Raw genomic sequence first — 25806 nt, forward strand, 5'->3', positions numbered from 1 at the left:
CAGTATCTTTCTGAACATGGCTTTTTTGATGTAGTCTTCTGGCATGGAAACGTTTCATACAGCTTTCTAGCTTTAATTTATCAGTGATATACAATTTATTAAATCAGTAATCTCTCTAAATTAAAGAGGAACAAATCATTTTGAATGGTATACGTAGTGGATAACATAAACATTTAACATTCTGAAAAGAGAAAAATTTTGGTATTACTTATTTTTATATCACACCAGGTTTGACCCCATGAAAAAAGTGCCTAGTGTATGTACATGTGTTTGGGAGTATGTACCGTTCTCAGATGCTGTACTGCATGCATGCATGTACTGGAAAATACCCATGCAACCATGCAGTGCAGCCAGTCAGTATATATATTAACCCTGTAAAAAAGCTTTGAAATTTCACATGTTTTTTCTATGGTTTTGAACCTGTAAACAGCTGCCAGGCATTAATTCCCATTTCACAGGGTTTTTCACATGTTGAGACCCTGTGAAAAATGCCCTGTTCACAGGTTTTGAGATTTTCTACCCTGTGAAAAAAGCTGTGAAAAAGCCTTACAATTAAGCCACATTTCAAAGGTTTTTTCATAGGTTTTTTCACAGGGTTTTTCACAGGTTGAAATTCACAGGTTTCTTCACAGGTTTTTTCACAGGTTCAGACCCTGTGAAAAGTGCCCTGTTCACAGGTTCTGAATTTTTCTCAACCTGTGAAAAACCTGTGAAAAATCATGTGAAAATTCTTGTTTCACATGTTTTTTCAGAGGTAAATTCACATGTTTCTCACAGGAAATTCACAGGTTTTTATCCAATAGTGAATTAAACTCCCTAAAACTTCATATTTGATTGAAGGAAATAACTTCACCTGCATTTGTAATAATGTCAAAAACAGAAGAAATTGTCCCCAAGTGTAACTTTAACAAGCATCTCAAATATATGTAATAAGTGTCTCTTAAAATGGATGAACAGGAGATGACGCTCTATTCCCAGTTCAGCTTTTACAAACTTGTAATTCCTGTTTAGTTCAACCTTTCTACTTCATTTTTGCATTAAGTAAGAAGTTATGTTGAGGACAGATATTGCTAAAATAAATTTCACAAATTTGAAAAAAACCTATAAATAATAGAAGTGTCGTTAGGAATTCATGTAACAAGGTTAATTATATAATACTCTCTAAGTTGAAAGATCAATAAAACATCTGGAACAAACATTTGCAGCCTCTGAATCTAAAGCAATGGGAATGACCAGTATGTAAAGCCACCCCCCTCCCCCCGGAGGCCCATCCCAAAAAAGGAAAAAAAAAAACAACAACAAACAAACAAACTTTATGAGATTACAAATACTGGCCAGGACCAAAAATTAACCCCCAAAAAATCTTGTGCCACACTTCATAACCTTAAACATTTCAGGTTAAGGTATTCCATGCCACCCTCCACCTAGCAAAGAGTAGATTTTTTTGTGTTTGTTTACAAAACACAACAAAACAGGCAAGGCAAGACATTATAGTGCACATGCAAAGAAATATGCTTAACAACACGGTTTGGTTTTGAGATTTCCATCACACGCGGTACAACCACAACTACCTGAGTTTGTCTTCTACTTCTGACCTTGACCTTTTTTTAATCTTCAAATAGATTCAAATAGAAAATATAACGAGTAGCCATGATTAAAATACAGCAAACTCTCTGTGACACTGTCCCTTGAAAATGCATTTTTTGGAAAGTTTTAAAATATTCTTGAATTTTAAAACCAATAAAATTAATGTGGTACAAGGTTGAGTTAAAATGCTTTTTCAGGAGTAAGAGAACTTAAACAACTGAACGTGATTCAAAACATTAGAGACAAGAACGAAAGCTGTAGTATGCAACTATTCAGGAACAACCTTTATTGATTGTTATTATTGCTTATCCATATTTCAAGTGAATATATACATTAAAATTATGACTCTGTAAATCAAAACAGAACTGGTGTTTTTTCTACATGTACAACTACGGTAAAAATTTATTCAAATATATACATGGTTAGTTAACAATAATATAATAATTATGCAAGCCCTTTTATGCTAACATTATTTTGTGATATTAGTGACATGATCCTTGCAGGAAAAATTGACTATATACCCATACTGTGATGGGATTCCAAACTAGTCTTGTTCCCCCAACTGATTTATCATTCTATTTTCTGTGGCTCCTCGTTAAGAGAACCCATAATCAGTAACTAAGATGTGCACTGAAATACTTCTGCCGACCAACACAGTAAACAAAAACTAGTTAATCCGATTCATTGAGTGCCTGGGAAGAGAAAAGCCCATTAGTTACCCTGTTTATTACACCCATTTTGAAATCACTGGTGATCCTTGCAATCTGATTGGTTCTCAACAGTGCGATTTATCCATGACTCGCACCATTTTTCCCTCTAAATTGCATCCTATTTGTAGCCCTTGGCATGGCTTACCTGCTATAGCTAATCAGATTGCAGAAAATTAAAGGGCCAAACAAGTCATTTTGGGGGAAATTTTGCAATTTCTGTTTCCCAAATTTCCAAAAATTTATTAATATTGACCAAAAAAAAAGGTATGATTTCAAAATGGGTGTAACAACGTGGTAATTGAACTTCGTGTCGTGCAATTTTAGTCTGAAATCATACTTGTGATTATAAATTGCACTCCACTCAGTTCAATTACCATTATTATTTATTACACCCATTTTGAAATCACTGGTGATCCCTGCAATCTGATTGGCTCTCAACAGTGCGATTTATTCCCAAATTGCACCATTTTTTGCTCTATATCACATCCTTTCTTTAGCCCATCGAAATGGCAATGAAGTAACAAAAATAGAATATTAATATTGACAATGATACTCTGTGATTTCAAAATAGGTGTTATAAAGTGGTAATTGAACTTTGTGTCGTGCAATTTTGGTCTGAAATCATACTTGTGATTTTACATTAAATTTGCGCTGCACGCTCATTTGATTTTGAAATCACGCGTATGATTTCTGACCAAATTGCACTCCACTCAGTTTGATTACCATTATTAATTCATTTGAAAGCTTTAAAATTAGGAAAAATGAGTTGGTCGAGCAAACACGCAAAGTGATTCATTAGTTCAAAATATAATAAATGGGACCTTGTCTTTCACAGAAAACCATTGAATTAACTTGATCTTTCTCTCATACTATACTGCATTTTGTACACCACAATAATAGTTTGTGAATAATATTAGAAGCTTCAGTCCATTTGCTCAACTGGACAATCAGTATTTAACGCTTTAAAAAATTCAATTATACATGACTGTGTACAGCACAAGAAAAAAGCTTTTGAAAACTATATATGCTTACCATAGTTCAATTAATGGTAAATCTTAGATACTTGTCCCTTTCTAATTTCTGTCCCTCTTTTAAGGAAGATGTCAAACTGTTCCTCTGTTTTTCAACAATGTTCTCATTGTGGTAAAAATCCATTAAGAAATTGTACAGATAGTGCACTGGAAAAGACTGCATAGTTGCACTCCGTAGTCGTTTAAGATTTTTGCTGTTGTTCTGTGATTCTTGGTAACTTGTCTTTATGACATCCCTCTGGATGCACAAATCAATATTGTGAAATTCACACAAAGTTGACTTGTGTGGATTTGTGGAAGTATGAAATCTGTCACCAACTATGTACCTCCTGCTTGATTGTGTCAGTGGATGACGATGATCAGCACCCGAATTTTCTGTCTCTTGTACATGTAGCTTGTGTGCGCTAAATTCCGGAATCACAATTTCAGGAACACTGACCTACAATGAGAGTAATACATTAAAATTAAAAGATAATTGAATGAGCCGAAGAAGTTGTGAATTAGTTACTTACAAAATACAAGAATAATGACGAGTGATGAACATCAGTGGTAGGAATTGAACAAGTTTATTATGGCGTGCAAACCATTGTGGGAGCACTCAAAGGGTTGCTTAGTGCATTCTTAATTCGTCCCATCAAAAACTAACGCAACCAGTCACAAGTATACCAAAATCAATCACACTGCAGGCTCGGTACTGATACTTGTTTCCCTTAATGAACATGATCAGTGCAATAGTCAACCTTTCTTGTCTCAGTTCTCACCTAGACAAATACAAAGGGTAGAGGAGAGGGGCTCTTATTTTTACCCAACAAGAGGGGTGTTTACTTGTAGGGGGCATCTATTCAAGGGGAGGGTGCATATTTGAGGATTTACAGTAATATTAATATAAAAGCGCCATCCTGGCACCAAAAGACAAGTGAAGTGAAGTGAAATATATGACATAGCAACTAAACTACATTTATTTGAATTAGAAAATGTAACAGATCCAAAATCTCCCTATAAAATTCTACAATCTTACTGCATGTTATAAATGAAAGGTAGTCCTGTAAAGTCTGAAAGAAAAATGACACAAAATCTAGTGAAATTCATTTATTACCTCCTTTGTTGGTTCCTTATCCAAAACTGGTTTTTCAAAGCAACCCAAGCAATCACCCCACAACTGTGATGCCACCTCTGGAACTCTTAAGTCAAGATGCCGAGAAAATCCACAAGGAGTGTCATTGACCAGGAGCACTGGTGGGTACTTTAAAGAAAGGTATAAATCAGCCGCATCTCTTACTGACTCTTGTAGGAGAAGGAACTTGGATGCAACGGTTGTCTAGATTGAAATAGAATTATACATTGTAAATGAATGAAGTTACATCTCGATAATGATCCAAGCAAGTTAAAGGAAACAGAAAAAATGGGGCAGGACACAAATTGAGCATCACATAATCTCAACATTCAATCATGTTTTACGTACAAATATGTGAAAGTTCAGTCACGAAATAATTTGAACCTTACCCCATGTCGACAAACCATGTGATAAAAGCCACCTGTGTGACCACAAACTTGTGTAAACCCATGGCAAGGTGAAGAGCCAGTCAGCAATGAGGAGTAAAGGGCCTGTAATGCCCCAACCAGCAGTGCCTAAAATAATTAATATTTACCCATTTAACAAGCACTCGACAGTAACTTTTGAATGAAATGAAACTTTAAAGGTACACTATCATCTTGAACACAAATTGATAAATACCTTAGAGAGCTTGGCAAACTTCTCTATCTTACAATCCCCGCAAATAGCCCGCAATTCCTGTAATGTCATATTTTCCAATGATGCCATATTAATACGTTTGTTCTTAATGAGTTGATGCAAAAGCATTGGATCTCCTAGGGAACAATGAAAAATACTAGAATTAAATCATGTTTACCCTTTAAAGTGCCTATATGTGCTTTTAAAAGCAACTTTAGACATGTTTCACTTTATTGTCACTGTGCCAAGATATAGAGCACATATTATATAACTACTGTAGAGGAGAAATACAGTAATAAATCCGCCAAATGGAACTGTTTAAACAGTGACCATGTGCGCTTAATAGAGGGGATCAACCATTTATAGAGGTCGAGCTGACATTTAAAACAATATGTTACCCCTTTGATGAGCAACGGCTGATGATCAAAGTGCTTGTTTTAATTACAAACTAATACTTTGATTCACTAATACTTAAATACCAGTTAATACTCCAAGTATAGAAATGCAAATTGCAATCTCATTTGTCAAGCCCACATTAAATTGTCAACAAAATCCATATGGAAGATGAATTAAACTATAAAACATGTACTAACATGCATTAAGTAACACATTTAGTTCACTCAATTAAATTACGCTGTAGGTAAAATTTTATGATGTTTAAATATTAAATAATAATGAAAACTAGTAGAATTACATGTACTTACCATTAATTTTGTCTTTTTCAAAGAATTTGCCTCCAAGATACACACTTTTCTTTTTCATCTCAGTGTTGAAAATCTGCTCTGCCCTCATACTAGGAGCAATAATAGGGGGAACCCTGGCAGCCTTTATAGTGTTGTCTTGTTGTGAAGTTGTATAGCTCACTCTCTCTACAAAGATTGACTTCAGATGTCCAAGAAATTCTTCCAAAGATGGGAGCTGTTCAGCCTCACCTGAAACTTCATCCTGCTGTTGATAATCAACCTGGAATTGAGATCAGTTAAATAGAGTTAATAAGAATAAATGAAATGAACTGAATGAATGAATGAATGAATGAATGAATGAATGAATGAATGAATGAATGAATGAATGAATGAATGAATGAAAGAAAGAAAGAAAGGATGGATGGATGGATGGATGGATGGATGGATGGGATCTTTATTTACCCTCTATTGTACATGATGTAACTTAGCTGTCATGGTAAATTCAAGAAGCTGATACAGAAGTTTTGAGCATATTGGCTCAGTTCATGGGAGTTCTTTCAAGTTACTACCAAGAAGGGCTAATGCTCAAGAAGTAATATTTAGCGTAACTTAAACTTAGAGCAGCCTTGCAAGCACTAGCAGATGTGACAAAAAGTTTCACTTACCGCATCTATGCTACAGCAATTTTTTTCATTGCCATCACCAAAATAAACATGGCCGACCACACCACATATGCCACAAATTACATTATCTAAGCAACGATTAGAAAGTAATTCAAAGGCATAGAATCCATTGTATAGAAGTCCAGCAATGTACTTGCACTCATTATCAGTAACCTGCAACTGTAAATTACACAAATACACTTGTTACAAGTTTGTTGGAAAATACATAATTTATATTTATCAACACAGTTTATTAACAAATTGATTTGAGCAAGGATGACATCTTGTATATACAATTAGTAAAAATAAAGCTCCAATTATGTGCTGACCTATAAATAGATCAGTTCACTCAAGGAAAAAGAAAAGATACTAAAAACAAGGCATACCTGGCCACACTTGCACCATCCAGCAAGGCTGCTTTCAATAGCAACGGTCAATGGCACTCCACGCTTGAACAGCTCTCTCCACTGCACAAGAAGTTCCAGGGCAACAAGAAGTTTGTCCGATATGTTAAATAGCCCTTTAATAAAAACACAAAAATTTATTATTTCAGTATGGAATTTTTAGGATAAATGGGATAATTAAAATTTTGTTCAAACTAAATTTTAAGTCACAGTGTATATTTTTTTCTGGGGGGGGGGGGGGGGAGTGGGGTTGGTTGTTGAATGGCATTACATGCTCAAATCAATCACAGTATCAAAAATTGCTGACCTTTATTATCCAATTAGACTTGTTAAAATATCATGATTAGGTATAGTCGCTGCAAAAAAATACCCAGGTACAAGAATATTTCTACTTGTCTCTATGGAATGCACACATTATACAATATCTGTCATGGGTTGAGTGTATTTTTCACACCCCAACAGGGTTGGATAATAAATAACTAATTACAAGACATTTTAACTCTTTTATACTAAACAGACCACACAGAAGTTCATACTAAACGAAACTGTGCAATCATGTATGTGAACTTAATATTAGAAATACTTTATATTTTTATTGAATAATCTAGTATGATTTCTGTTTTCTATGGCACATTCATTTCATTACTGTTTTTCTGCATTTTTTCTGTTATCTAAATGAAATCAATATGTTACTGTACCTTGCTCTACAGGCCATACTTGATGCATGGCCTTGCAATTCCTGTTTGTGCAGATCTTGACTTTTACATCAACAGTTTGGAAACTGCAAGGTGTCACAATGTACGACCGATCATTGTGCCCCTGACCTGGATGTCTTTGTGCTGACGTCAAGGCACTTCCACACAGTTCGCATTGGATTGACTCCGGAACAAAATGATCTGGCCAGTTGTTCCCATGCTCACCGTGGGCTCTAAAATACTCCTGTGGCACAGGATATGGAATAGACCTCTTGAGATTCATCTGCAAGGTAGACATCCTTCCTACAGACGTGCTTGTAGAACTTGATGACTGTGCTGTTATGGCTACCTCACTGGAACTAGCGCTTGGTGGAAAAGGAACAGCCTTAGCGAAATCTGGTGATGACAACTTGAGGCTGCAAAACAGGACATGCAAATGGATGCATATTTTCTTGCTCTTTAGCTGCTTGCTGTTGCCAGTTTTCCTGTTACAGGAACTGTTCGAACATGACCAATGCCCATCTTCCTGCCTCTGGACATGGCAATACCCAGTCGGGTTAACTGTGCATGGAGCAGTGAAAACCACAAAACAATGCTCAGAAATTTGCACAATGTGACGGAAGTCTTGTGGTGGCTTTATGTTGCGCAAAAGATCCTTTGTTGAGCTGTCACAATGATACATTTTGATGTCTTCCTCCGTCAAGTTCCTGGCCGACGAAGGATCACAGAATGACTTGGTTGACTCTGTATGTGCACACGAAAAGCTGGTTTTACTTGCTACATGAACAGCTCTTTTCTCTTTACACTTCTGGTGATGGCAAACGACATCAGTTTTTGACTTTACAACAACCGTCCTGTTGTCGCGATAACTTAACTTGACGGAAAATACTTCAATTTCACTGCCTTCTACTATCCTTACACAGCCATCTGGTGAATCCAGGCGAGGCTTCTTTGACTTTGGCACATATGAGCCACCAATTTCGAAACCACATTCTTTGCAATTCTTCGGTTTCCAGGCATTGGAATAAATGAAAGAACAACTGGGGCATTGTCCTCTACCTCTAGATGTCCAATTTGGAGCTTTACCCTAGACGAAAGCAATTAAAAAAAAAAGGAATGCTTAACAGGAAAAAAAGAGCATCAGATGACATATAAGGACGGTAAAAACTAAATTAAATACAGAAGTATTTTTGCGCGGTTTATGACTATGCGGGAAACGGCATCGTCGGCGATTTCCGCGCGATATAACAGGATAATTGTTGAATAGTTGCAACGAAGTGCAAAATATAAAGTGGCCGCGTGTTCTGTTAAAGTTATCTTAACTTATCATATACGTCAAATATATGTCAAAAAGGCATTTCATTCTCATTTCAATTTGAAATAGACTTTGAGAATTGCAGTCTTTAAAATCGCTGCTTTGACATCGCTCATCTCATCTTCGAACATCGATCATCGCATCTTCCATCGGAAATACCATACAAAGTCTCACATCTAGCAAAGCATGAGTGACAGTTTGACATGACTTAAACACAGAAAAACTAACATTGAACGAAAGAGATAAATCCACAAAAAAGACTTAAAATAGATCATGACATATAAGGACGGTACCTACTAGTACAGAAGTATTTTTGCGCGGTTTATGACTATGCGGGAAACGGCATCGTCGGCGATTTCGCGCGATATAACAGGATAATTGTTGAATAGTTGCAACGAAGTGCAAATTATAAAGTGGCCGCGTGTTCTGCTAAAGTTATCTAAACTTATCATATACGTCAAATATATGTCAAAAAGGCATTTCATTCTCATTATCGATTTGAAATAGACTTTGAGAATTGCAGTTTTTAAAATCGCCGCCTTGACATCACTCATCTCATCTTCGAACATCGCAGCTTCGATTTCTTCGAAAATACCCATACTCAAATCTAGCAAAGCATGACTGACAGTTTGATATGAGTAACTTATACACAGAAAAACTAACATTGAACGAAAGAGTTGAATCCACAAAAAAGACTTTTGTTGATACTAAATACAACACTACTAACTCACCGCATTCGTCGCCATTTGTCTGGTACACGGGTATTGTGTCACGTAAACCACTACATATCGAGTGATTCCCACTACATATCGAGTGATTTCATTGGTTTATTGGAAAGAAATAAATATATATCGAACGATCCCATTGGTCTATTATGCCGCTACAAGTCGGTACCGGAAGTGCCGTGAAAACCAATGAGGAGGCCGGTTTGGAATAGTGCCGGATTACAGAAAAACTCAGCAGTGGAATAAAAGGACTGGTTATTCTCAGAAGAGGCGAGTATATCCATGTGATTTTGTTGACAAATCTTTGCTGGTTTGCAAGATATTGATTTCTTGCAATGTTGACAAAATAGTGCTAACTTAATTTAGAGCATTCTTTTTCGCTCATTGAACACAAATACTTAAAAGAATAGGATATAACGGCAAAGATTTAGATGTGTGAGTATTCTTGACTGAAAGTCTTTTCAAAGAACGTTAAAAGCAACGTGTGATTTCATTTTCATCAATATAATTAGCTTACACAAAATATTTATTCGCTTGTTTGTGCAAATTTTTTAAAGATCGTAAGTGTTTAGTTTATTTCTGTACTGATTGTTATATACCGGTATATATACAAGTTCGCATCGAAAAAGAACAATGACGACAGAAAAAAAAATATATCAATAGGAAGCTATAGGAGGAAGTACCCGTCCTGAATATTTACCTTCAGTGTACATACATTTATTATTTTGATATTTGATTTTGGACCCCCACTCACATGATCATGTAGCTTAGGATGCCTCTTTTACTGAAATGGGTTTTTGGGTTCAAAACGATACCTTACTACCTTGTATAACAGGTAGTATATTTATTCACATGAAGCCAAGTATAATTTAAAGTTTAATTTTGAAGCGGCAGTGTATTTTGCAGAAATTTTGCCAAATGCTGAATTCATAAAAGTCCTTTTATGGAATGGCTGCCATAACAACAACTTAAAGCTAACTGTCTGCCAGTATAACCCTAGACAGTAAAGAGAAGTGCTTAGACCTAAATAACTTCATTTGTTGCTTAAAGGGGAAGTATCATGGGGTTTAATTGACCTCTTTTGTTAAAAATGGTGAAGTAAGACCTTCACTTTGCTACAAAATAATTCTAGAACTATAAGAGGAGAAAAATCAACTCAATTCTTGACAGGAACAACTCGTGATTTGTTATAGCAGATTTTCGAAACAAAAATATGAGAACTTGAAAAACGTTAGCCTAATATTTTTCAAGTTTCAATCCATTGCGACCTACTCTGTCCCTGGCGAGAGACACTAATCGACAGTTTTCATGCACTGGGGTGATAATTTATAACAAACCTAGACAACTATTTTTTTTTGTTTCTGTTGTCAGACAAACATTTTGGGGTTTTGAAATTACATCAAATTTTGTGTTACTTCCCCTTTAATGCTAATCTGTCATAGGTAGCATTAAAGATGCAACATTTGGCATTCAGGGCTGAGTTGCTCGAAGCATGGTTAGCGCTAACCATTGGTTAAGAGGTATTAAAACCTATAGGTTGTCATGGCATTTAACCCGGGTTAGCGCTAACCATGCTTCGAGCAACTGGGCCCAGCAAAATACCCCTGCCGGTTAAGCAACAAAAAATATTATTAAGGTCTAAGCACTTTTCTTTACTATCTAGGGTTAAGCAATTCACCAATTTAACGCAAAATAATGTGGCACTCCGTCCACTTCTAGTGCTGCACCTTTTCTTCGCCGGCAATGGTCAAGTTCACACTCGCTATCATCACTCTCACTCTCACTAAACATCCCCTCACTTTCACTACACCATGTTTCGCCCACAACAACGTCGTCTCCATCACTTTCGTGATCATCATCGTCAGATGTGTGTTTGTTAGCTTGTAAAAGACGCTGGCCTGCTACTTTCATTGTCGCTGTAATGTCTGTCCCCTTGCTTCTTGTAGTTGACTGGTTATTAGCACAATGTTTCATTTCTCATTTTTTTCTTGTATGGAAGGGAGTGTTTTTTTCAAGTAAATATCAAGTTCAAAAACATAAAGAGATTTTAACCCTGTAGACAATAGTACTAACTCTTTCCAATTGTAATCCTTGTTCTCGATTTCGTCGGTTCTTGACGGTTGCTTGATTTTGCAAATCTTTGAAGAAATGGAGATGATTTAAATGGTCCAGGTATATTTTAACTAGCTCCTCAGAAGCCACAAAGGTACAGTCTATAGAAGAAAAGTCTGTAATTTCTTTCACTGTGTTCAGCTTTCCTTCATTGAATGATTTTTTTATTTGGGCTGACTTTAATTTGTACCTTAATTTTTTTTATCCGGGAAAGGGCGTGGAATTCTGCACATCATGGAGCCAGCCAACCAATTTTTGCATGAAGCGCACTGCAGCTGCTTTTCCTTAACCTTGTAGGACTATCTTTGACAAATTCCATGTAGAACTCTCCAACATCATGGTAATCATTTACAGTATATGGTCACAAATTCAAGCAAAATAATATTATAGCCAGGGACATGTTTTTCTCTGAACTTTCTTATGCCTTCATGAAATTATGATTAGCTGGGTACTGTTGAAAAAAAAAAAACCTCCTCCCTCTCTGTTACAAATGCCCTTATGTAATCTGACAGAACAGGTGCATCTTCAATGTGCAATGCTATGTCGTGACCAACCCTCCATGCATTTCTCTTTATTCTTGATCTTTGCAATTTTCATAGTAATATAGTCACTGAGCCATCTTCTAAATTTCTTCGTCTTATTTGTCATGAAAAATTTTCCCATTTTATAGAACTGCTATCGATAATGGCTAGCATCTCCAACTGCAGAATTAGTTCTTTCAGCTTCCCCCTGGCTACTGTCTTCATGTGGTCGATGTATCATCTTCTGTTAATCATTTCGGTATCTTGGAACCTGACTTCATCAAACATTATCTTAATTAACTACTGCATCATAAATACTGTACATGCAGTATTTATGATATAGATCACATTAAGAAATGGCTACGATTGTATTTCATCGCCAGAAAAATTGATTTTTAAAGAGAGTCTATTGGTATGTTAAAGAGAGTATACAGTTACAATCAATTTGTATGATGACTGAACATTTTTTTCAAAAAAGAAGGTAGGGGGCTAGGTCAATGTAACTATTTGCATGGAATATTAGAATGATTCCTTGGCAAAGCAAACAACAGCTATTTATATAAATGTGGTTTATAATATAAAACCACTGCATTCTCTATGCAGTGAATGTCAGCCTTTATACCATTTTAATTTTTAGTAAAGGATTTTTGAAAGTGAAATGTATTAGTTAATTAAGATGCAAATTATGTCATTAAATGTTAAGACTCCAGAAATGCTTGTATTTTCTATTTTAGAGGAGGTTTTAAACTTAAGTTAAAAGGGGTGATAGGGGGGAGTGGGCATGGTATTTTACCATGGTTTGGAGGATAGCTCATGAGGGGAGGGGGGAAACAGAAAAAATATTAATTTTAGAACATCATTGGGTGGGGGGGGGGGGGGGGGGCTTCCAAAATAAGAAAGGGAAAATTTTATAAATAATCATAGGCGCCTATATGCATAAATAATGAACCTTCTCTCAGGACTGTTTTAAGATCTGCCACTGCCTGGGCACAAAAGCCATGCACAGAGGGTCTAACCTTTTTTTGGTAGATTAAGACCTTGAGTTTTAGCCGTAACAAAAATAAATTGATGTAAGCTTGTTATTTGCCATCACAGATCATGACAGATGTGATGAAAACACTGTATGGCTCAAGAATCACTTTGTTAATGGAAGTTTTTGTTGAGGCAGTTCATAAACTTGTAAATTATGTATTCTTGTTTGAAAGTTCTGTGCACTTTTCCCATCAAGGGATAGATCCAGTTGTGTATTAAATTTCTTACCTTTTTATGAATGTTTATGATGGCAGGAACCAAATAGAATAGGCACTTACTGATGTAACATTTTTCTTCAGCACAAAAGATTTTAATTAGTTGGCAAGGTAGTGCTATTGCTCTAGCATGGTGTGTACAACAGAGATTGGCCACTGGATGCTTGTGCCAAGCTGTGTTTATAAGCATCAGAGAACTGTCACTCAATATTATTATTCTTATAACTATTCAATTGATAAATCCAGGCTTGACAAAAATATGCTGAACATGGGGCATTCCCTGTATATGTTTCCCATCACTCACCAATAATCTGGAGAGGAGATGGCTGATATTCAGGTCATGTTTAATGCAACCAGACCCTGGCTTCCGTTGATAACTGTGATTACAGATAAAAGGTCAAACTTCTTATCAGCCATCTCTTTTAATGAAAAGAAAACTTTCAAACATGGTAGTAAGTAATGAATTATGAAAATTATTATGTGTAGGTATTAATTGTTACAGGGCAATCTCAGCTATTTGAACCCTCAATTTTTAATCGACACTCCTGATTCTTTGAACAAATAGTTGTTAATTCTCTTGAATTTGCTTCAGTCAAATTTTTACCTCCTTTTTTTTTTTAACAAAATTCTGTTTCCCTTGCAGGTTAAAAACAATTGGTATTCCACTGTAGTGATTCAGATATCATTATTATACAAACGTAACTACCGGTATACTTCAAGTTAATTGTTAAATTCTTTTACTTACTTTTGATTACCCTACAATAACTGTTTATTTTTCATGGGTTTTGTGACGTCAGTGACCAGTGCTACAGTTTTCTACACCTTATCACATAGTCTAGTATACCTTTCTCAGTAACATAAGGAAAAACACTAAATAAAATATTATTTTCCTTTTCCATTCTGTCCACTGGGTTTACAGGTGTATGAAAAATCTTCTATATTTATATAAGGAGAGTATAAACCACTGATTGTTTTGAAGAAGGAAGTAATAAAATGCTTTTAATTTGCAATATTTCAAGCAAAATGTTAGCTGTACATCATTTTGTGAATAGAGAAGAGGACTATCTTATGCACACTCAACTCTCTTTAAGCACTCTTGCATCTTCCAATTTTTTTTTCTTAGAAAAACCAGATGATAAAAAGTAAAGTAAGGAATATTTTTACAGAATGCTTATTAAATGATGCATGGTAGGTATCCTGCTGTGTAAAAATGAATGGGACTTCTCAGATGAGGTGCTATCCATAAGCTGGAGTGGTGTCTGAGGCTGCAGCGGTGTAGTGTTTAGCAGTCTAATGACTTCTTCAATTAGGATTTTGCTTGTAAGGACAAAAGGTTAATAGGTTGAAGCAAGGCCTGTACTTAAATTGAACAAGATGCCCTTAATCCGCATTATACGAAATGCTTAATGTAGCCCCATTTATTCCCCATGATATGTTTTGCAGATATTTAAAACTATCCTCCCTTCGCAATTGAAATAGTTGAATGGTTTTATTCAGAGAGACTGCGTGATATTTTATCATTGTGTTACTGGGAATCATACCGGGAATAACTCTGCAATAACATCATGACCCCGCTGAACTGGTCTGGCTTCCTTCGCTTTAAATTATCCAATCTGATTGTGAAAGCGTAGTTTCTTCGGTACTACTTAGAAGTTATTATTTCGATTTACCGCTTGAAAAAGGTTTGTTTTCTTTTCGAAAACGGCAGATCAGAGTCTTAAATTCAGACATGTGGCCGCCATTGAACAAAAAACAACTTTTCCAAATGATGATTTGCTTTGACGTCACACAGTTAGAGATAAGTGGGTCCCCTCCCTCATGATATACGCGCCGATAATGGATTTTGATTGGGCCGTTTTTGTTCAAGACAATCAGAACAATAAATCCCTTCTGGGAGAGGGCAGAATTTAATCTAGGTTTTATGAATAAATCAAATAATGATTTGACGTCACACAGGAAGGGATGAGTGGGTCCCCTCTCTTGTGATATGTGCCTAAATAATAGATTTTGATTGGGCCGCTTCTGTTGAAGACAATCAGAACAATACATCCCCACTAGGGGAGGACATATTTTAATGCATAAATTAATGTGCATATTTGTGGCTACAATGAAGAAAAAAAAAAGATACCCGACCCAAACCTAGACACGGCCTGGCCTGCGGGCATTCCGTGTAAAAACCAGAGAATAAAATCTGCAGTGTAAATTTGTGTGACGAAGAAAACCCCGTAATTTTCTCCTCAGTATTACCTCAGTAACGAAATGTGGTCCATGCAAGGTAAAGTAAAACTCTTTGACTTTGGCAGGATTCAAACCCGTTACCCCAGGATTTTGATCACTGATGGACCAAATGTACTCACTCTAGGGCAATGCGAAATTTAATTGGTTTCCTTCTCACACAGAAATTTACACTCCAGAGATAATTATCTGATTTCCCAGCTGTATAATCAGCACTGTACAGCACAAAATTTCATTAACCCTAGTTAATTGTTTTATTTCTTTACTTTACTCCAAGTGAACTCTCATGTAGCAACGTGTAAAAAAAAACTGCTGGGGATAACTGACCCCACAACTGCCTGATGAGTTTTTTTGGTAAAGATTTTGACAGGGACAGTTGAGGATTTAATTACCCAAGTGTTATTTAATTTAATGTCAAACAATTTGCTTACTTTAAAAACCAGGTACAAATGGCTAGGGACAGCAAAAACATTTTTTTTCTGTTGAATAAATTATTAAACTTACAAAATTGATTGCATTCAACAATAAATTACATAGAAAGAATGCACTCCTTACACAGATTGGAGTCGAGATTTATTGGGACGACCAACCTTGATTGCGATGAATGAAAGGATCTTGGGACATTAATCTGGCACCCCCTGCAGATTTTGTAGGGGGAGATAATATTATCACCAACTTAGCAAAGGAGGGAGAACCTAGGATCAAGGTCAACAAATGCACTCTCTAAATAAATCCAGTTTTGATTATTACTAGTTTTCATATATAAAAAGCAGCAAAAGGCACAAGTGATTGTCATGTTGACTTTGCAATATCAAGAATAAGAGGCAGACAATTGCAATTACTGCTGTGGTTTCCCTGAACAAAACAGTACCACTTTGCACTCTCAAAACAAAAGAATTAATGTGATTTACAGGAAATTATGAAAGGTTCATGTTTTTCCTATCCCTTGACTCTCTAGTAAATCAATATCAAAGGCATGGACTCGAACTGAACACCTAGTTTAAGTTTATACAAAAACCAAAATAAACAACTTTATGTGTACAAGAATAGCTATCAACCTGGGAAAAACAGAAATTTTTAAAATGAGCTTTTTAATCTAATTTATTTAATTAATCAGCAACAAGTACAGTACAGTATTTTAAAGAAAATAGAAAAATGACACAAAGCTAACTTGACTTGAAATATTTATCCTGTATTCAAACATCACCAATGTGCATCTCCCTCAAATAGAACCTAAACATCAACAAAAAAAAAGTCACTCAATTTGACTAGAAAACGATGAAATTTAAAATATTTTGAAAATTCCCATGATTAATTACTCTTTAATTGGTCCGCAGTTTGAATATTATGTAATCTAACCGACCACATGAATTCATATAACGACACTGGCCTACTATTGTCCGTATTTGCTTGCAATTTTAACATTATCTTTATTCAACATCAAAGGTTTCTTTTAGAAAATTGCTCCCTCTAGTACAAAGGTGTGCATTAATAAGCTTACATAAGTTGACAAAGATTTGAAGTTAGTCCTTACCTCCTAGATTGACAAAGCCGTCGGACCTTTTGCCTTTCGCCGACACAGCAAAACCCTTTCTACCTTTGACATTCATCACACTAAAAATTGTCCTTCAACCCAATAAATCTGCTATAGAACGGAACATTTTTCAGTCACGCAGGAAAAATAAGATGAGGCGTAGGAATTTACTTCGATCGCCTCCAAATTTCAAAACTTCTGCGCTTTAAAAGATCCTTGATCCACCACGCTGATTAGATGCGCCATCCTAAACACTGCTAGTTTTATCCAAATCTCTAGAACAAAGCCAGGGGCGGGGGGGAACACTCCACAGCGCCTGGCACTTTTTTTGTATCTGAATCATCCAACAAAAGTTGACGTCACATCCGGTCAAATTGGCGCCCAGCAGCCTGTCCCGGCGAAGTCTAATGATGGCGTCTGGGTCGGGCATGAATTCTTCGGATATTTGAGCCATCAGTATCAGGAATTGTGAACTGTGGATATGAAAGATGTCGTAAAGATATTCCTTCGACTTCATGAGCAAGGGTTTTCCAAAGGAGTCATTTTTTTCTATTGTTTTGACGGAAAATACGAGACAACTAAGCGTCGTGTCATGGCGAAAATTTCACACTCTCAAAACGGGTGGCGTTCAGACTTTTGGCTCTTGTGGCTTCTGATCGTTCGAAAGCTGAAATTTTAATAGCCTATCCCGTGTGCAACATAATGGAGGAGACATCGCCAGTCTTAGTTTGCAGTGTTAACATCGGGAACCTAATTATCTCTCGACGTGAAGTGTTGGAAGCCTGTATCATTGAAGCTGTTCCATTGTAAGAGACTCGTAATCTTCCAGGTGAGTAAATGTAGTTATTTTCATTTCCAGTTCTTTTCTGCCGACGTGAGTACCATTACATGTGGGCTTTAGAGTAATAAGTCGGTTTTGTGCTTCGTAGTTCTTTAATAAAGACGCAAGTGACCTTCAATTAATAAATAGCTACATGTATAGTAATTCTCTTATCTGAAATGCATTTCATATCATGTTGTCCTGCCAGTGCAGGCTTGAGGAGGGGCTTGAGTCAAAAAATGTATCTGCGTGGCCTGGTTCATATTGCTAGTGTGAGACAGCTGTTAAAGTTATTGATGTCAAGCCATCTTAAACAATAAATTAAATAGCATTATTGCGAATGACATTATTTCTCAAGTATTGAAAGAAACAACCCCTTCACCCCGGGGGGGGGTACTCCCCTATATAAGGTATATAGGTATGTGCCGCCCCAAAGGGTATGGTTTTTGAGCCGTTTTGGTCTGAAAACGGGTATAGATTTTGATAATTACGTTCTGAAATCGGGCGGGTTTTTGGGGCCGGGAACATTTACGAAAGCTTACAAACATATTTTTCTTCTCAGTACGTAACTGGAACGACTAACTGATAGCGAGAAAAAGAAATAGATAAACTATGTCATTCCAGCTTACTTTTACTCCTTGCATCAACTTCCGTTCGGCACTGATGCATAATTATCAGGTCTGAAAACGGGTATGAATTTTAAAGGTCAGGTCTGAAAACAGGTGTGAAAAATGGTATGTTTAGGTCTGAAATAGGGTCGGGATTTGAAGACCCGGGCGGCACACCCCCACCAAGAATTCCGAGGAGTACCCCCCCCCGGGCCCTTCACCCTTTACCTCATCTGCACTTTCACCACTTGGGTGCTCATGGGTTAAGGCTTTTTATACATTTGCACTATAATTATGCACCTGTGACATCAAATTGTGGTAAGAACAAACAGTATGCCACAAGCCACAGACAAGTGGCATGACTGATGTTCTTACCTTGTTTTGAAGTCCTCTTTGGGTTATCAAAGGACACATGGAAGGTCAAATGGACTTTGAAAACTCTTTATGGCTGACAATGTCATTTGTACATCATATAATTATTTACCAGTTATTTCAGTTATGTTAGTTGGTGCCAAATATTTAAGGGTGGGGAATTGTCTTTTTCTCTGTGTCCAAGGTTGGGGAGGAGAACATAAAGTAAAAAATATATATATATATTTGCAAATTCCTGGAGGTTATCTATCAGCAGTAATTGACCCATACATTAAGTTCAAATAACATTGTCTCCTTTGAACCAATGAAATTCAGAGTTCATTTTGACAAGGAATATTGAGTTCTGTCCAATTCAATGAAAAATCAAAAGTTCAATAACCACACAATCAGTTCAAAAACCACACATCAATTCAGTGACAGTGGACCAATGTAACAAAAACCATAGGTGATTTGTTTTCAATTTTCTCTCGTTCTGGCTGGTCAAGGATGCAAATGAGAGGCCTGCTTGTAAATTTCATATTAGTTCAATGCAAAGAAGGCTTAAAAATTCAATCACCACACCAAAACAACAAACCTCCCATTCCTTCCCTACCCCCCCCCCCCCACCCTGCCAAAAAAGGGGGGATTATATAAATGTATATATATTTATTAACCACCTGGGTGATAGCAGACCTCAAAATAAAGAAAAGTTACTGGTGTGGGTGTTTTTACTTCAATGGGTCCTGCAGGTAGGGAAAGGGAAGGAAGTAGACAATTCAATTTTACTCACACTTATTATAACGAAATACAATATATTTTATTGTAAGAAAAAATGAAACGTGCAGAGCACTTAATTAAGTGATTTTACCTTCTACGGAAGAAGTGCGTAGTGGTCAAAGGAGCAAGGCTTTCGCGTTGGCCACTTAACAAATCGACAGCAGTTTTTTATGGTCTATGCTCTTATAGACAATGAAGTGACGTCAAACAATGTTCAAAACCCAAGTGGAACCACGAGCCACAGGCGAGTGGTTTCACTGCCAAGTTTTGGACATTTTATGGCGTCATTTTATGGTCTTTAAGAGTATAGACCATAGAAAACTGCTGCCAATTTGTTTTTTACAATAACATGGAAAAAGTATGAGCAGAATTGGCAATTTTTTTTCGTTGAAAAAGCATGCGCATTACATCTGACGTCATTTTTATTGTCTGTACTTTTATAGACAATAGCTATGGGCCAATCAGCGCGCCGGAATTTGGACTGTTATTGTAAAATACCTCCGTGCAATTAAATAAAATAGGGGAAAGTAGAATTTATAATACTGGTTGAAGAGCTCTGCTAATTAAATTAGGCTTGGGAGATGAAAATACAACAGTAAGGAAAAAAGTGTTAACAGCAAATTATAAGTATATAGTATACGTTTTTTTTAATATTATTGTTTGGCTATTGAGTAGAAAAAGTTTGTATTTCTTCTTAAAAACATTGTGGCACAGACACTTAACTTCCATTGGAATTGTTTCCCAGGTTTGTGATGCCACTACTTTAAACCGTGCTAAACCATAATTAGTTCAAGAAAATGGTCTGTACAGATTTTGACTAGTGGCAAATCCGGTATTATATTTATGGATATCAGAAGCTAGGGAAACAAGATCATGGAGCGCAGGGGGTGTTTTTTTTATTGTATTTTAATTTATGCACAAGGGAACCAATTTTCAATTTAAAAATGTTCTCTAGCTTAAGGATTTCGAATAGAGTAAAATGTTGCATTATCTCTTTTGTGTGCAAAGAAGATGCAGTGAAGGCAGTAATATGGCTTATTTTTAACTTTTTAAATTTTATTTGGCATGCAGTACCCCAGCTCGTTGACCCGTAATTTCGATACGGATATATGAGCGTATAGTATAGTTGTTTAAGCGTATTCATAGAGACATAGTATCTAAGTTTATCTAAAATTCCAATTCGAAACAAATATGTTTGCATTATATTAATAGGGTTTATAAGTTACATTACCATAGTTTAGAATTTTCTTTACCTACATGAAATTTTCAGGGATTTAACGTTTTTAATTTTTCGTTTTAATTATTTTATTTTAGAGATTTAAACAAAAACTCAAAAGGAAAGAGACCAGCAAATCCCCCTGAGACGGCAAGAAAGGAAACAGACAGCAAAAGGAAGAATGTGACAAGACCAGGAGTAACTGCAATGGCCACTTAGCTACAGTGCATATGATTTATTATAATTTACTGTGTCAAAGTCTAATAAATGTCTGCTGACAATAATTTTCACATTGGTGTACAGCATCATGTTTGATTACATTGACGTATTCCTATGATCCAAAATTTGGTCAGCCAAGTTGTCAAGCTGACCAGCCATATACCTTAGCTGGGCAGCCACCCACTGGGCCTCCATTACAGTTTTATTTATTTTTTTGTTTTAACAAAAAAATAAATAAAACTGTAATGGAGGCCCAGTGGGTGGCTGCCCAGCTAAGAAAAATTTGTTTGCTTTACTTTTTAACTGACTCTTCTTGTCTCTTGACTCTTCTCTCAAGTGCCACAATCCCTGTTTTCCTTTTTACAAGCTCCTCCTTGTCTTCTGCTAACTGTATGGCCATCGCAGTTTCTTCCAGTCTTGTCGCTTTCTTCCGTGTGCTGTTTGTTTCCTTTCTTGCCATCTCAGGGGGATTTGCTGGTCTCTTTCCTTTTGAGTTTTTGTTTAAATCTCTACAGATAAAATAATTAAAAAGAAAAATTAAAAACATTAAATCCCTAAAAAATTCATGTAGGTAAGGAAAATTCTTAACTATGGTAATATAACTTATAAACCCTATTATATAATGCAAACATATTTGTCCACTTCCTTCCCTTTCCCTACCTGCAAGACTCATTGAACTAATAACACCCACACCAGTAAATTTTCTTAATTTTGAGGTCTGCTATCACCCAGGTGGTTAACAAATATATACATTTATATAATTCTCCCTTTTTTGGCGGGGCAGGGGGGAGGGGTGGAAGGTTTGTTGTTTTGGTGTGGTGATTGAATTTTTAAGCCTTCTTTGAATTGAACTAATATGAAATTTACAAGCAGGCCTCTCATTTGCATCCTTGACAAGCTTAAAGAAGAGAAAGTTGTAAACACATCACCTATAGTTTTTCTTACATAGGTCTACTGTCACTGAACTGATGTGTGTTTTTTGAACTATTGCTATGGTTATTTGACTTTTTGATTTTCAATGAACCATAGGACTTCTAGATTTGTACAAATTTACCAACGGACCACTAATCTGCATCATTGACAAGAAGGAAGTGGAACTATGTCTGAGAAAAAGCTACATTATTGGGCAGCTGTTGCCAAATATGATTACAAAGACAAACGATGGATAAGTGGGCAATAGATTTTTAAATGCATGTAAGCCTGTTACCATTATTTGTAATACATGGATACGTATTAGTTTCACTTGTACTTTCTGCCTACTCTAAATATGGACCACGCTCCCGTAAAACACTCTCCCCTCCCCTCTCCTCTTATCTGTCCCATTGGAATAAAAAACCTTTCACCTATAGTTATTCTTACAATTGAGGTCAACTGTCACTGAACTGATGCGTGGTTTTTGAACTGACTGTGTGGTTATTGAACTTTTGATTTTTCATTGAATTGAACAGAACTCAATATTCATTGTCAAAATGAACTTTGAATTTCATTGGTTCAAAGGAGACAATGTTATTTGAACTTAATGTATGGGTCAATTACTGCTGATAGATAACCTCCAGGAATGCTCTCCTCCCCAACCTTGGGCACAGAGAAAAAGACAATTCCCCACCCTTAAATATTTGGCACCAACTAACAACTGAAATAACTGGTAAATAATTATATGATGTACAAATGACATTGTCAGCCATAAAGAGTTTTCAAAGTCCATTTGGCCTTCCATGTGTCCTTTGATAACCCAAAGAGGACTTCAAAACAAGGTAAGAACATCAGTCATGCCACTTGCCTGTGGCTTGTGGCATACTGTTTGTTCTTACCACAATTTGATGTCACAGGTGCATAATTATAGTGCAAATATATAAAAAGCCTTAACCCATGAGCACCCAAGTGGTGAGAGTGCAGATGAGGTAAAGGGTGAAGGTAAAAACCGGTGATAAACTGTGTTTGCAAGGACCACCGTGACAAAATAAAAGTACCGGATCCTGTAGTGAAGGATCTAATCAGCAAAAAAATTGTAAAGCAAATAATCTAAAAAAAGAGCAAGGCTGATTTCACGGTCAGGGAAGTATATTTGCCAATATTTCGAAAGGCACGGCCTTTCTTCTTCAGGGTTTGTTTGAGACTGACCCTGTGGCAAGGTACGTTACAATTTTAAACAGTTACAATACATGTAGATACCTGAAAAAAAGGCTTAAGGGTGAAGGGGTTGTTTCTTTCAATACTTGAGAAATAATGTCATTCGCAATAATGCTATTTAATTTATTGTTTAAGATGGCTTGACATCAATAACTTTAACAGCTGTCTCACACTAGCAATATGAACCAGGCCACGCAGATACATTTTCTGACTCAAGCCCCTCCTCAAGCCTGCACTGGCAGGACAACATGATATGAAATGCGTTTCAGATAAGAGAATTACTATAGCTATTTATTAATTGAACGTCACTTGCGTCTTTATTAAAGAACTACGAAACACAAAACCGACTTATTACTCTAAAGCCCACATGTAAAGGTACTCACGTCGGCAGAAAAGACCTGGAAATGAAGATAATTACATTTACTCACCTGAAAGATTACGAGTCTCTTACAACGAAGACAATTAGAACAGCTTCAATGATACAGGCTTCCAACACTTCACGTCGAGAGATAATTAGGTTCCCAATGTTAACACTGCAAACTATGACTGACGATGTCTCCTCCATTATGTTGCACACGGGATAGGCTAATAAAATTTCAGCTTTCGAAAGATCAGAAGCCACAAGAGCCAAAAGCCTGAACGCCACTCGTTTTGAGAGTGTGAACTTTTCGCCATGACATGACGCTTAGCTGTCTCGTATTTTCCGTCAAAACAATAGAAAAAATGACTCCTTTGGAAAACCCTTGCTCATGAAGTCGAAGGAATATCTTTACAACATCTTTCATATCCACAGTTCACAATTCCTGATACTGATGGCTCAAAAATCCGAAGAAATCATGCCTGACCCGGACGCCATCATTAGACTTCGCCGAGACAGGCTGCTGGGCGCCAATTTGACCGGATGTGACGTCAACTTTTGTTGGATAATAATTTGAGGAGTCTTCTCCCCCGCCCCTGAACAAAGCAAAACTAAATTCTCCTATTCGCGGCCGCCATATTTGTGTACGAAGAATCTGGGTACTAGCAATGTTGGTTCCTACGCGCGGGGGCTCTGGGGACGAGATTTGGGCAGGGTGACTATATGGTACCTTAACATGAATTACTTGCCATTTTTTTAGACAACAGCCCTTTTCACGGTTGACTTTTCTCATTTGTATTACAATGTTATCCAACGTGGATGTGAGGCAATTTCGGGCTAAAACTACAAAATAGCCCGAAATTGCCTCACATACATGCTAGATTTCATTGTAATGCAAATGAGCAGAGTTAACCGTGAAAAGGGCTATTGTCTGATAAGGTCTGTTAAGACAAAATCAGCAATAAATAATTGTACCCTCTTTATTACATTGTTACTGTAATTGTTGATGGGCAGTTTGTTGCGTATTCACTAAAAGTATATAAATAACTGCAGAAAGGATGAGGAACTGGTAAGGTCACTACGTTCATACGATAAGCAGATTTCTATAAATGCTATGAAAAAAATCAGAGCTCCGCTTTTAGGCTTGGCTAAATATATATATTATTGTTTGCAAAGCTGTCAACAATCGCCTATCGAGCCAATCAGACCGTGATACCAGAATCTAGTATCATAAGACGCCGGCATTCAAAGAATGTCCACAGGCTCCCTTTCTTCCTTTTTTGCCCCAATACCGCGCTCCGCTCGCCCGGTTCGCCAATTTTTCTTTTCGCCTTATAGTCCACTTAAGAGCCTGTCCACAGGCTAGATCTGTTCAAAATTCAATCGTACAGTAGACCTTTATCACTCGGCGGCCATATTGAGTCTCGAGGGAGTACAAAGCTTTGTGTTTGCACGGCAAGCCTCCCACTGAATTCGCGTCTGGCCGAGGCTTGCCGTGCAAAAACAAAGCAAAATGGCCGCAGACTGATAAGGGTCCATTATTTTTAAACTCTTCAAAGAAAGAAACAAATGGATGGAAACATAATTTCGAAATCGAAAATGACATTGACAAAAAGCCCGGCTGAGAATAAATAATTGCTCAGCGTGTAATTTATGGAGAATCTTCGAGACCGGAATCAGCTGTTTTAAAGTGAAAAGAGAGGACAAGGGATTAGGATAAATTAAATTAGTTTACCTGCAACTGGAAGCAAGATACGTGTACGCGATCAAAACTCAGCCTGCAATCGGGTACTCGTCGAACTCTGTTGTAAAGTTTGTCTTTTAATCATCGTTAATCGTTTTTATTCATTTACCTTGCTTCAACCGCTACACTATCACTTCAATCAAGCTGTTAAATTGTGTATTTAGACGAGTAAGAGAATGTGCAACGCAACTGATATAGTGCTATTGTGCAAACAAAACTCAGACAAATAAAGTGTTCCGTATAAATAAATTACTGTCATGGGATACGATCTTTTAATCTTTTCCACTTGCTCGACTATAGTGGAAAGATGGACCTCTTTTAGCGTTAATAGAATACCTCTTAACAATGTAGCATCGATTTCCTCGAGCTTCTTGACATCAGAAAACACGT

General features: G+C 36.7%; 1 protein-coding gene and 1 long non-coding RNA gene across 2 annotated transcripts; both read right to left on the reverse strand.

Annotated features, from left to right (window-relative positions):
• Positions 1–3335: 3335 nt before the first annotated feature.
• Positions 3336–9565, reverse strand: LOC146453168 (HMG domain-containing protein 3-like). Its single transcript, XM_085096950.1, has 9 exons — positions 9551–9565; positions 7508–8591; positions 6792–6925; positions 6409–6585; positions 5765–6023; positions 5064–5197; positions 4832–4957; positions 4425–4646; positions 3336–3767 (listed from the first exon to the last, which is right to left on the reverse strand). The coding sequence occupies exons 1-9, from the start codon at positions 9563–9565 to the stop codon at positions 3336–3338; spliced, it is 2583 nt and encodes an 860-aa protein (XP_084953076.1).
• Positions 9566–16742: 7177 nt separating this feature from the next.
• Positions 16743–17389, reverse strand: LOC146453169 (uncharacterized). The gene is made up of 2 exons (XR_014859560.1): positions 17194–17389; positions 16743–16892 (listed from the first exon to the last, which is right to left on the reverse strand). It is a non-coding gene; the product is annotated as an uncharacterized LOC146453169 (long non-coding RNA).
• Between the last annotated feature and the right edge of the window lie 8417 nt (positions 17390–25806).

Source organism: Pavona decussata, unplaced genomic scaffold (assembly GCF_977016875.1).
Source record: "Pavona decussata unplaced genomic scaffold, jaPavDecu1.1 SCAFFOLD_347, whole genome shotgun sequence".
In the NCBI taxonomy this organism is placed as follows: Eukaryota; Metazoa; Cnidaria; class Anthozoa; order Scleractinia; family Agariciidae; genus Pavona; species Pavona decussata.